Below are 14,097 nucleotides of genomic sequence, written 5' to 3' on the forward strand. Positions count from 1 at the left end.
GAATCTCCTCACGAAGAAAGAACAAGGGTTTGGCTTTGTTTTGGCCCTCAGCATGTGACGGTCCGAATTTAAAATCTTAATTCTATTTATTGAATAATAATATTTTAAAAAAGTAATTGTTAAAAGATCATCTTTATTTCAAACTACACACCTATTAAAATAAAGACTGTCACAAATATAAAAATTAAATAACATTAAATCTAAATGGCTCAGAGTACGTGAATTGTGAAAGTCAAATTGGAGGAAGGGGAAGGAGGAAAAAAAAGAAAGAAAAGTAAATTTGAGTTTCAGCCATTTTAATTTTATTTCGATTCAATTACATATGAAATAAATTTATTCCAAACATTTTTACGTGTTACACTTTTCAGGTAGTGAATGATTCTGATTCTTTAGTTCACATTTCACAAGAAGTCTAAAGTTCCTTTGAGGAAAAGAGAAGGAGAGAGAGGCTAAATTCATTAGAAAGGTAAGTGAGGAGAAAAGGAGCAAATTAGTCATAAATAATAAATTTAAAAATGTTTAAAATTTAAAATTTATTTTTTATATATTATTCTTTTAACTTTTAAAAATAATGTAATATAATTCATATAATTAATAAAAGTTAACTTTAACAATTAATTCATAAAAAATAATAAAAATGGAATAAATTGGCACATTGGCGAAAAAAAATATTGTGCTTAAAATAATGGACCAACTTTTTAAAAATTTAAGAGTATGACTAGCTCATATTAATATTTAGGAAGTTTATTATTGTTATATAAGAATTTATCATTAAAAATTTAAAAATTTATCAGAAACTTATCATAGATATACAATGGTATAACATTAATAAGTATAATAAAGCGACCGTATTATAAATTATAATAAATATTAGGATGCTTGCTTGGTTTGATATTATAACATTATATTTGCAAAAACCCTTAGAAAATAATATTAAAAATTATAATTTTTTTTGGTATTTTCTTATAATTTTTTAAATACTTTTCTATATTTTTTTTGTCATTTGCCATAATTTTTTGATATTTTTTGCAATTTTTAAAGTTATTTTTTAATTAATTAATAATTAAAGTTAATTTTTATTAACCATAATAATTGAATTGCATTATTTTTAAAAATTAAAAAATATTATATCAAAATAAATTTTAATAGAACTTTGTGTTTCACTTTGTTTAATTTTTTCAAAGTTAAATGCTCCCCTTCTCTCACTAATGGGAAAATAAATAATCCAATTAAATTCTACATTCCTTATATTTTATTAATATATTTCTTTCTTTTTTCTTTCCCGAGGATTAGCTTGAAGCGATGATCAACTCACCCATTGACTTTGGAAATTATTTTCCACATTGGTAGGCTCTGGAATTTTCAGTTTTGTTTATCCTTAAAACTAATAAAAAGCTTCAGTAAAATGCCATGACTTTCTTGCCCCTCCCAATCCTCAATTCTCATTCTGTTCTTCCTTTTTTCTTTTATTTTCTTATTGAAAATTGAAAAAACTCAAAAACAAGGACCTACATTCAACATTATTATATTGTAAATTTTTTTAAATTTAATTTTTTAAAAATTTAACATCTTTTTGATTCTATTTTTAAATTAAAAAATATATAATATTTAATTTATTCAAAACATGAATAATTACATGGGTGGCTCCTAGAAAATGTCCACGAATGTGCAACGAATAAATAAATAACAAATAATAAATAATAATAAATGAATAACCTGAACAATGCTCTTTCCATACCATTTCCAGCTCCCATTCCGTGCTCCGCCCCGTCTTCCGCCTTCATTCGATAATCGATCTTCTTTGGTTCTCTCTCCAACTCCATAAATTGTCTCCCTGTTTCGCTTCGAAGAGCTAGCGGATTCTTGAGAACATCCAGAAGGTTTCTCATTTTTTCATATTGATTAGTTTTTATGGAGGTAGGTTTCAAATTGTCTTTCCTAGCCTCGATATTTACATGTGTTTCTGCAGTTGTGAAATTCTGATATTTTGATAGGATAGAATCCTCGATGGTGCTTACGGTCACCGTGGAACCCCTTGAGTTCGACGTTCTTCAGTTTGAATTTTGTTTTGAAACTGTCTGATTAGGGTTTTATAGTTACCTGAAATTAACCAAACCCCTTCTTTATCTCAGTGGTTGAAGCAATCTGTTATGCTATTTCCTCCAGATAATTTTTGTATTCGGAGCTTGTTCATCGTTTTTTTTTTTTTTTTGAAGAGTGTGTTTGATTTGGAGAAAGCTTTTAGCACATTAAAAAGAGAAATATAATTGACATGCAATATGGTTTGGTTGATCTTAATTTTGCTTTCTATACGTATGTGTTTGGGAATTCTAGTTGGGGGATGATTTTAATTATGAAATGTATTGGATTTCTAGCGATCTTCTGGAGTGGTCTTTCGTGCTACTGCTAACGCCCCTGAAATGGAAGGGGCGTATAAGCTCTCACTGAAGCTCACTATTTTACCTGTCATCACCATTCGAAAGTTCTATGTGCATCATCTTCAATCTTATCTTATAGTTCTACTAAGTGCCGTAGGCTGGCTAATAAAATATGATCTTACATTACATTAATTTTGTTATATATCTTAGCTTGATTATTAATATATGTACAGGGAATGTTTGGTCTGATGGTATCCCTCCACTTTCCAGGACATTAAAGAATGTTGGGCGCCAATGTTTAGTTCGCCAAGATCCTAGAATGTTGATTGCCTTAGAATCTAGAATATTCACATTGTTATGGCATCCCGTATATACTAGTGTGAGAATTATGGCATATGTGATTGTCCTCTCTTTTTTCTAATTAATTATCATTTTGTACATAAATCAGTTTGTGAAAGAGAAACTCTTCCTTTGGTTCCAGATTCTATAAATTCCCTGGAATTCCGTAAATCGGAAAGAATATTGATTGAAAAGGGATGCATGGAGAAAATGTGAAGCTCTTTTCGGATGGGTAAAATACTTGGGATTTGAACAAATATTTGAGTAAAGACTTATAGAAGAATACATTGAGTGATCTAGGTTGTGGCTTTGGAAAGCTTTCAAGAAAAGGGAATAAATGAAGCTTTTATATATATATATATATATTCATTGAATTACCAAAGAAATTGGAATGCTGTAAACGCTTAGCATATCGTTGAATTCAACTTGACCAAATCTGAAGAAGCACTCAGACTACATCACTCCCTTACCATCACTGAGTTTCTGGGTTCATGGTGTTCAATCTGGCTTTTCTGTTGCCGATTTCATTTTGTTATAGTTCGGTGTTCGTTGATTTCGTTTCCTTATTTTTTTAATTGATGTTTATAATTTGCTGGTTTTCTATTCATCAGCTCCCTTCCCCATGGAGGTGCATGTTGGTCGGGCATTGGGTTGCCATTTTTTTTTCCTTTTTTACAAGGGTAGGGGTAATATGATATTTTGGTATTGTAAATTGTAGATGTCAAATATTTATATTAGCATTCTATTAGCATACCAAACATGTCTTTAGAACTCATTTTCATTGTTTTAAGAAATAAAATTGATGTTCTTTGCCTTTTGGAAACCCGTGTCAGTGGTAGTAAAGCTGATTGGGTCATTTGTAAGTTTGGTTTCGATAATTGGATTCGGGTTGAAGCCACTGGCTTTGTTGGGGGATTTGGATCATGTGGAATGATCAAGATATCGCTGTTGATTATCTCTTTTCCACCACTCAACTGCTTCATTGCAAAGTGACTGACTTAAGAATAAATGATGCTTTCTTTACTACTTTTGTGTATGGGGAAACCGCTTATACTAAATGTCAACCTATGTGTGAATCCATTAACTGCATTGTCGAAAACATGGATGACCAATGGATGATTGTAGATGATTTTAATGCTTTTGGCAGTAGCAGTGACAAACAGGATGGTACTCAAGCGGTTAACCAATCCATGAACCAATTTAATAGTTGCGTGAGAACATCAAATCTCATTGAAATCCCTTTTATAGGTGATAAATTCACTTGAGAGAATGATAGGACTAAAGTTAGATTAGAATGGGTCTTTAGCAATGTCAATTGGGAGATGAATCATCCTAATGCTAGGACTAAATATTATTTAAAAATAATGAATGATATATATAAGAAGGGATTTGGTTATTGGAGAATCATATGAATTAGTGATCAGTAAACTAAATATATTGATGTTACCTTTTTGATATGGCACTAGTAGTTGGGGTGGCTTAGAATGGAGGCTTTAGATCAATGCAGAGAACATATATTACAATGATACGGAAATTTTTATCTGCCTTTTGGACTTTGGTGGTTGAGTAGACAATTTTACTTTATTACATTTTTTGGGGACTGTTGCAGCAAGGGATAAATGTTAATAACGTGCTGTAGAAAGAAATTTTAAGCAAATGAAGTGCATGTGGATTCATACTGTTCCACTGTAATTCCTTCAATGCATTTCCAAATTGTTTTTTGATATGGACTAAATTTTGATTTTGATATGCATCTTCCTTTTTTTCTTTCTTCTTGTTTTTTTTTGGGTGGTCAAGTTACTTTGCTGAAGTATAATTTCTGTGACCCAGGGATAAATGATAGGAAAAGGAGTTTTAGGAGAGCGCTTTCAACCCCGGACATGTTCTGGGAGCAATGCACCCAAAACTGGTCAGGCAAAAGGGAATTCCAAAAATGTTGTTATTGACATAGATGGTGATCAAGTTGATGAAGTGGTGATTATAGATTTTCCAGAGTATATGCAACAAAAATTGCATGGCTCTAGCTCACAGAGCAGAGACAGAAAGTATCCACTTCAGAGTGTCATCAGCATTGATGATGATGAGAGTGATGAAGCTGAACACACTGAAATTATTGCCGAAGGTGGCGGGGAATTGGATAGTGATGCCTCCTCAAGCAAACGATTTTCTCCTGCTCCAGGCTTTATGGGAAATTCCGTGCACATAGACGTTGATGATTGTCCTTCATCTGAGTTGCCAGAAAGTAGGAAAACAAGCTCTGCAAGAGCTGCTGACAGAAATCGTTATGGTTTAGATACCTCTGAAAGTGAGTCATCTGAGAGTGATTGTTCTGATTGTGAACTTATAGAAGTTTGTGAACAATGGGAAAAAGCTTCAATTAAAAGAAGACATCATATCTTTAATGATAGAACTGGATTTAATGAGCAGGCCAGTTCTTCTGGTTTGCATAGTAATTCTAATGCTGATATTGAAGTAGAAAATAGGACAGGACATGATGCAGGCACTTCCTCATATTCTGGTCCCAGCAATGTTAAACATACGATAAACCTAGCCCATACCGGTAACAACCAAATAGACGATGCTAATCTCTATATGGGGAAAGAATATCCTATTAAGGATTTTGGTCAGAAAATTAACCAAGAGAGTTATAAATTTTTTACGTTTGTGTCCACTGAGAAAATGCAATCTTTACACAAGACTTCTGATTCTGTGTGTGGAGAAACGAGTAGGAGTGGAGAATTTCCCCCTTTCTCCAAGTATAAAAGTTACGATGTTGCTAGTGATGCTGTTATGGATGCTTCAAAGCTCAATAAAGAAGCAGGTGATAAAGAGTCTAGATTTGTTAGCTCCACCCAAGAAGCAAGCAAAGGACAAAAGAGTGATGGAACTGGACTGAGGAACAGGGATGCCTATTTTTCTGACAGACATTCTGGCTGTGTCTATTTTGATGAAATGCAACTTAATCAAGATGGGCCTGTATCTCAAGAGTGTTGTGTGAGAGATATCATTAATGAAAGAGAAAAACTCAAGGAAACTGATGAATATAAGCAAGCCATAGAAGAGGAATGGGCATCCAGGCAGCGACAACTGCAAGTTCAGGTATTGCATGTGTGCCATTGTGTTTATTTTTTTTTCTCTAATATATGTATCCCTATTTTTCTTGGTGTTTGAAATCTGCAAAGCAATTTTACAAGGCAGGAGGGTCTGATTGGTGCAAATGCCAGTTCTTTCCCAATATTTTTGACTGTTTGTTATTGTCTCTATATCATTGTTTAGAGTTTAGGTTTCACTTTTGCATTCTTTGATAGCGTTCATATATTTTTCTTTCTCTTACTGTCGAACAGAATGATGAAAAGTGTGGCCACCATAGAGGTCTTCAAATGGCGTTTTAACTAGTGACCTTCCTATTGATTAATATGACTTCACTGTTTTTTTCCCCTCCTTAATTCTTTAGATGATGTCTCCTTTTTTTCTTTGAAGTTTAAACTGTAAATCATGGTATTCAAGACTGTGGTGTAGTTTTTCCCCCTTCCATTGCTGTCCATGGCTTGTGAATCTGTAAGGGTATAACAGTAAAATTGCTACTGGATTGAATATTACGTTGCTTTTATTTCACCATCTCGAATTCAATTTTCTTACTAAGGTCATGTGTGACATAAGCGCATGGCTAAAATGCTGCACTGTCTAGTTCAGTTGCTTTTTTTATGTATTTTAAGCTTCTTTTTGCCTCATGTTTCTATATTCGTGCGTGAGACTTTTTGCTATGCCTTGTGCCCAGGATTGATGAATTTATAAATATGTTTCTGATGCTTATTTGGCTGTTTGATGCTTCCAATGCTGGTAAAAACTTCTGTGATATTTTGCATTACTGATATGGTGCATTTTCAGATCTTTTTTTATTGGGCGGATATGTGCATGATTTTGTTGTTATTCAACAAACCTTTTCAAAGAAAAAAAGTGGCTTACAAGGATCAGCCTCGAACTTATTTAGTGCATATTGTTCTAGTAAAAATTGGCCCCTTCATGGGGTTTCCAGCTCCTTATTATATATGCATGACTACCCTTAAAAGAGAGCATCTTTTTCCGTTGCCATATTGAAAGTGCTTATGGTTTCTTGTGTATTACAGTTATTTGGTCTTAACATTATATTCCCATGTCTATTGGTGCCTATTGTATGTGCAATTTAGTTTCCTACTCATGCTGTTTTCATAAATTGATGTTTGATAGACCTAATCGCATTTATATAGTTTTATTGCAACATAATATTAACATGCAGTTTTAAATTCACTTAAACCAAATGATCATACATGTCCCTTTCAGGCAGAGGAGGCACAGAGGTTGCGTAAAAGAAAAAAGGCTGAAAGTAAGCGCTTACTGGACATGCAAAGAAGGCAAAAAGAACGGATTGAAGAAGTCAGAGAGACGCAGAAGAAGGTTGTAATTATGTATTTAAAATTTTCTAACAATGTTTGTTGTCCTGATTGGTTTCATGCATGTCAATTTTTTTTTCGTGTTCCTTTGATTTTTTTACCTCCTGCCTTTATGTTTGGCCATTTGGAAATTTACTTTTATGGACATACATAATTTAGACACGGAATTTTTTGCAACTGCAAAGTTTTTCTCATTCAATTTAGTAACTTGTGCCAAATTCAGGATGAAGAAAATATGAACATGAAAGAGCAACTGCGGATTGAAATAAGGAAAGAGCTTAATAAATTGGAGATAACATGCGTGGACATGGCTTCGTTGCTTCGTGGCTTAGGAATACAAGTGGGAGGAGGCTGTAGTCCCTTGCCACAAGAGGCAAGTTTTTTTTTTTTTTTTTTTGGTTTTTATGTAGTTTGTCTATTAACTGGATATGACGTGTGTTGACATGGCTTCTAGGTTTGGGTTGTCTAGTTTTATATTCTGTATAGAAAATCGATCTTTCTTCTGGCTTTTTTTTACTGTGTTCTGTGTTTTGTTAAAGATATTTCTCTCTCTTAATGGTCATTTCAGGTGCATGCAGCTTATAAACGGGCCTTACTAAGGTTTCATCCTGATCGGGCGTCAAAAACTGACATTCGAGAGCAGGTGGAGGCTGAGGAGAAGTTCAAGCTTATCTCTCGCATGAAGGAGAAATTTTTGACAACTTCATGTTTCTGAGTGCTAGCAACTTATAGAATATGGTTGTTGGCGTTTTAGTTGAGGTGCTTTTACTTCACAGCCTATGATTTTGTTTTTTTTTAGTTATTTAATTTGTCATTTCCTCCTGCCCTCCCAAAAACATATACGAAGTTAGTGAAACATACAAAATCATGTAAAGCTGCCATCTGTCGTTTATAGATTGCCATTTTTTGGAGGATGGGTAACCAAGGTCATCCTCTCTTCATGGTACCACTTGCATATGTTAATGTCAACATTTTAAAGCTTGAGGGTTTTTCTAGAGAGCAAATCCTGGGCCTCCACTAGGGTTTTCCATTTAGGCACCGTTTGGTATGAGAGAATGGAAGCCAAGGAAAAGAAATGGTTGAGGGAATGAGTTATTTAACATGTTTCATATGTGGGGATTCTTCTCCAAAAGAATGTTTGACTCCTTTGTTCTTCAATCCTGGGAGTGAAGTGGAAATTCTCTGATCACAATGCCCTTGTACGAAATCTAAAATTCCGCAAGGTCTCAATCTGTATTGCCTTATTGCAAGCCTGAAGAATAAGTTGATAAGCATCGACCAGGTATGAAGCACTCCCGATCAGTAGGCTTGCGACCATGACAAGAAACTCGATCTAGATCGGTAGTGAGAAGGAATCAAAACAAGGATGGTGACCGATTTTCGTCCTCCATTTCTGACCACCATTGACCAAATCTGAAGAAGCACTCAGACAACATCACTCCCTTACCATCACTGAGTTTCTGGGTTCACGGTGTTCAATCTGGCTTTTCTGTTGCTGATTTCATTTTGTTATAGTTCGGTGTTCGTTGATTTCGTTTCCTTAATTTTTTAATTGATGTTTATAATTTGCTGGTTTTCTATTCATCAGCTCCCTTCCCCATGGAGGTGCATGTTGGTCGTGCGTTGGGTTGCCATTTTTTTCCTTTTTTACTAGGGTAGGGGTAATATGATATTTTGGTATTGTAAATTGTAGATGTCAAATATTTATATTAGCATTCTATTAGCATACCAAACATGTCTTTAGAACTCATTTTCATTGTTTTAAGAAATAAAATTGATGTTCTTTGCCTTTTGGAAACCCGTGTCAGTGGTAGTAAAGCTGATTGGGTCATTTGTAAGTTTGGTTTCGATAATTGGATTCGGGTTGAAGCCACTGGCTTTGTTGGCGGATTTGAATCATGTGGAATGATCAAGATATCGCTGTTGATTATCTCTTTTCCACCACGCAACTGCTTCATTGCAAAGTGACTGACTTAAGGATAAATGATGCTTTCTTCACTACTATTGTGCATGGGGAAACCACTTATACTAAACGTCAACCTCTGCGAATCCATTAACTGCATTGTCGAAAACATGGATGACCAATGGATGATTGCAGGTGATTTTAATGCTTTTGGCAGTAGCAATGACAAACAGGATGGTACTCAAGCGGTTAACCAATCCATGAACCAATTTAATAGTTGCTTGAGAACATCAAATCTCATTGAAATCCCTTTTATAGGTGATAAATTCACTTGAGAGAATGATAGGACTAAAGTTAGATTAGAATGGTTCTTTAGCGATGTCAATTGGGAGATGAATCATCCTAATGCTAGAGCTATCCGTCATGTTAGATATTGTTCTGGCCATAGGCTAATTTTGGTGCCCAACTTTGATAATTTCCGAAGGGATAGAAGGGACAAATTTGTTTGTCATTCTGCTTGGTTCCTCGAGGATGATTTTGCTGCCTTAGTTGAAGGTGATTGGAATGGTTATGATTGGTTTGAATGATTATCAAATATCTCCTTAAAGGCTAAGGTTTCGAATAAAGAAAACCTAGGCAGTAAACCGTAAAAAACAAAGAAGTTTGAGAAGGCGAGGAGGAATTGACGAGGCCCGAATGAAAAATGAAAGGAATGGGCTTAAGAGACAGGAAAAGTTGTGGCATGAGTACTTGATAAATTTGTCTCAATCGAGTCGACATTTGATTAAATTAAAATTGATTTAATATAATATAGATTAGTTTTAGATAATTTTTTTTCAAGAAGCAATTTAGGGATTATTTTAAATTTTTTAGGTGTTTAAAAACTAATGCAAAAAAAAATCTAAAGTTAAATACTAGATTCTACACCAAAATGTAAATGAGAAAATGTAATTTATGCTATTAAAACTACCTAAATGGATGTTAATATTAATGTCTAATAGCTAAATTCTAATATGCAATACATGAGTCCTAAATTATGATGGGGGTTTTTGGTTCAAAAAAATGAAATGAAAGCTAAAGAAATTAATTAAATGACAAAAAAGAATAATTAATCAAAAATTAAGAAAAGTTTGATTTAATTATGATAAAAGAGACAACTTAGGACTTAAAATGAAGTTAACTTTTCTAGCCCAAATCAATTAGTCGGACCAAAGGGAAATGATAGGAGAATGAGATTAATAAATTCAATTACTTAACTAAAGCAAAGGAAACCCACAAGTATAAAGTTTGACACTTAATCTATTAAAAAACTCATAGTGAATCAAACATTACAACTATGAATTAGGAAAATTAAATTTATTAAAATCAATGATGATTAATTCAAAATAATTCTAAAAAATATGTTTAAATTATTTAATTGAACAATTAGATAAATTACCAACTTAATTGAACAATTAAGAGGTAAAAGAAATTACCCAAATTTGCAACAAACACCACAATGACAATTAAATCAACAATAAAAACTCAATTATTGATTTAATTGGCAAAGCAAGAGTAGTAAATATAAATTTCAGAAATTCATTTAACACAAAATTAATTCAAATATCAATTTAATTTAAGATTCAAAACAATATTTATAACCTAAAACTAGATTGTACTAAAGCATTACAATTTAGAATCATTTAAAATTAAATAATTCTAAGTTCTTGAATTAAAAAGATAAATGAAAAATCACTCTTCAATAGTCTTCAAGTGCAAATCTTAAGCTCTAGCTTCGTCTATATTCATTTCAAGTTGTCTTCCAAGCTAGCTCAAGCTTTCAAGGATGGTGCTCTCCCTCCAAGCTCCAACCAAATCACAGCCGTCAGATGAGGTGGCGTGAATGGAAATTGGTGTGGGTGAGAGATATTGGTGAGGTGTGAAGGTCGTGGATTGAAAATAGAGAAGAGAAGAAGATGACGTTGTTGGTGTCAGGGATACAATGGAGATGGCGTAGTGGTGAGTAATGGTATGCTGTCGATGGAAGAGGATGAAGCTCAATGAAGAGGCTGGATGAGCTCGCTGAAAACTTAAAAAAGGAAAATGGATGAGGATAGAGCCATCCGAATGGAGGTGGCGGCTGTGTGGGTGAAGAATTAAGCAAATTGATCCAATGGCTAGAAGAGTGGATAGGAGTTTAAGAAAAATCTCTACCATTGAAATCAAAAAGAGCTAGTAAGAAAAATAAAATAAAAAGAAAAGTGTACAAGTTCTCTAATTTTTTTTGATTGAAAATGTCCAGTGCACAAGTCCTTCATTTTGTTGTTTTTTTTCATAACCTTTTGATGCTCTTTTAAGTGTCAAAATTTAATCTTCACTATTGAGTTTTATTAATTTTATCTTCAAATCCTAAAATATTAAATGCACTCATTAGTATAGATTATATCTAAAATAAATCCCATGTCTCATAAAATATTATCAAATTATTTTTTTAGAAATTATAATTTTCTCATAAAATGGTCACAAACTCAAAGAATATATAATAATTTAAATTAAGCTCAATTAATGATTGAAAAAAATTAATCCATGTTAAAAATATGACAATAAAATATTCACAATACAAGGTCAAAATTCCTATAATTAATTCAAAAATATATTATTCCTCAAAATTGACTAATAATCCAAATAATATCTAATAAATTCAAAATAGCCCAAAATTATCATTAAAATGTATGGAAAAGGTGGGATAAATATATAAAATCTATTATTCATCATATGAGTATCATAAATTACGTGCTCGAGAAGAACTTATTTGGTTTCAAAAGTCTAGGGCTAATTGGTTGCAATGGGGAGATAGAAATATCAAATTTTTTCATGCCACAACTAAGATTAAAAGAAAGAGAACTAAAATTCTAGCTTTAAAGGATGAGAATGGAGAATGGGTTATAGAACCAAATGTTTTGAAATTCATGGCCAGCACCTACTTCAAAGACCTTTATACTAAAGTCCAAAATGTGTCTAACTAAAGTATAGGGGCAGCAAACTTTCTTGCCATCATGGATTTTGACTTAAGAGAAATTCAAAAAGAAGTGTCTAATATTGAAATTAAGAATGCAGCCTATGTTATAGGGGCTTTCAAAGCCCTAGATCCTGATAGAATCCAAGCACACTTCTTTAAAAAACAATGGCACCTTATGGGAAACAAGATTTGCAATCTAGTTAAGAATACTTTTGAAGACCCATCCAAAGTCAAGAAGGTTAACCAAACTAATATGGTACTCATTCCTAAGATTGACAATCCCTCATCTCATAAGGATCTCCCACCAATCTCTCTTTTGCAATGTAAGTTTCAAAATTGTCATTAAAATTCTTGCTGCAAGATTGAAAAGGAGCATGAGTTATTTTATTAAACCTCAATAGTGTAGCTTCATAAAAAGATAGAGCAATGACAATATCATCATTGCCCAAGAAATAATCTACTCTATGAGAAATAAGAATAGAAGAAAGAGTTTTGTGTCCTTAAAAGTTGATATGGAAAATGTGTATGACCGGTTGGGTTGGAAATTCCTTGAGGATACTCTCTCCAAAATTGGATTAGATACCAAAATCATCAATCTCATAATGGCTTGTGTATCTACGAACATCATGAAAATTCTGTAGAATATTGAAGAGACCCCTCAATTCTCTCCTTCTAGAGGACTCAGATAGGGAGATCCCTTGAGTCCCTATCTCTTTGTACTATGTATGGAAAGACTTGGCCGTGCTATTGAAGAGAGTGTCAGAAAAAGAGATGGAAACCTTTTACTTTTTCTAGTAAAGGTCTAGCTCTATTTCATTTTTTTTTTGCAGATGATCTCCTCCTTTTTTTTGAAGCTTTATTGGAACAAATAGAAGTGATTAGAGAGGTTATGACTAATTTTTGCAATGTCTCTGGACATAAGTGAACCAAGCAATCGCACACTTAGCAATTTAAATTAGATTAATCAACTATATAATATAGTGGCAAGCTAAGTCATCTCCTAAAGAGGTGTTTAAAAATTAAATCCAGATTTTCTTAACGTAATTAAATTAAAATAAAATTCACAAGAGTTCATTGATTATAATTGATTAAAACTAAAACACTAATTAACCTAATTAAAGCTTAAAAACCTAAGCTAATGAGTTTGTGAAAATGAGATGAAATAGGATACTTGAAGTTATATTGCTCAAATTCTAACCATTTATGATATGTGAATTAGTCACCCTTAATTCTTCTCTTTCTAACTAAATTATAAAGCTACTAGGATAATTCTCTCTAACAACTTAACTTCACTATGAACCCTAATTAAGCTTAGGATTCTAGAGCCCAATTCAACTCTCTAATTTAATTTTAGGCCCAAGTTAGGTGATTAATGGCAAATTCTAGCAAGTATGTTTAGCCCTTTATAACACAAATTACCCCTGAAATTATCGTAAATCACAAGTAAGCCAAACAAATATTCCTCAAGATTGTGATAAAATATAAGTTAGGTTAAAACACTCAAGAATATTCAAAATTATGACACATTCAAGAGTGATTGTAATATATAGCTCAACATACCAAATGAAATTTAACAATAATCAAATCAATCTCCATAAAAAAATATCAATTAAGATTATGATTGTAAATCCAAAACATAGCAATCCAATATCATAGTTTTACAAGTCTATTGTAACATCCTGATTTTTATATAATAAATAAATTGTGGAATTTAGGTTTTGAAAAAAAAATGATAATAATAGGAATTTATATTATTTGAGGTTATTTAGAAATAATATTATGATTAGGTATTTAATTATAAATTTAAAAATTTAAATTTAAAACCACATAAGTAATATTTAGTTAAGATATAATACATAAATAATTTTTTTTATGTGTGTGTTAAAAAAAAAAGAGAAGGTAGAAGGAACAAAAAAAAAATGGGGGGGTGGAAGGTTGTTGTTTCTAAGTCCCACATTGGTTAGATGAGGGAAGAGAAGAGGTGCCTTCATGTATAAAAAGGAGGGGGTGTGTGCATTAGGAAGCATGAGAGGTTAAGATGCAATTTAG

General features: G+C 32.7%; 1 protein-coding gene across 1 annotated transcript; it reads left to right on the plus strand.

Moving 5' to 3' along the window:
• The first annotated feature begins 1,724 nt into the window (after nt 1–1,724).
• On the plus strand, nt 1,725–8,897 carry LOC129311413 (uncharacterized). The gene is made up of 5 exons (XM_054953718.1): nt 1,725–1,917; nt 4,548–5,816; nt 7,038–7,151; nt 7,371–7,520; nt 7,716–8,897. The coding sequence occupies exons 2-5, from the start codon at nt 4,554–4,556 to the stop codon at nt 7,860–7,862; spliced, it is 1,674 nt and encodes a 557-aa protein (XP_054809693.1). The 5' UTR covers nt 1,725–1,917; nt 4,548–4,553; the 3' UTR covers nt 7,863–8,897.
• Nucleotides 8,898–14,097: the final 5,200 nt, after the last annotated feature.

Source organism: Prosopis cineraria, unplaced genomic scaffold (genome assembly GCF_029017545.1).
Source record: "Prosopis cineraria cultivar Desert tree isolate PC_DT_omini unplaced genomic scaffold, ASM2901754v1 PC5, whole genome shotgun sequence".
Classification (NCBI taxonomy): domain Eukaryota; kingdom Viridiplantae; phylum Streptophyta; class Magnoliopsida; order Fabales; family Fabaceae; genus Prosopis; species Prosopis cineraria.

Coding starts and splice junctions, on each gene's coding strand:
- LOC129311413 (XM_054953718.1), top strand. CDS start 4,554: ATGATAGGAAAAGGAGTTTTAGGAGAGCGCTTTCAACCCCGGACATGT. Junction 7,152..7,370: donor TCAGAGAGACGCAGAAGAAG/GTTGTAATTATG, acceptor TGCCAAATTCAG/GATGAAGAAAATATGAACAT. Junction 7,521..7,715: donor GTAGTCCCTTGCCACAAGAG/GCAAGTTTTTTT, acceptor TGGTCATTTCAG/GTGCATGCAGCTTATAAACG.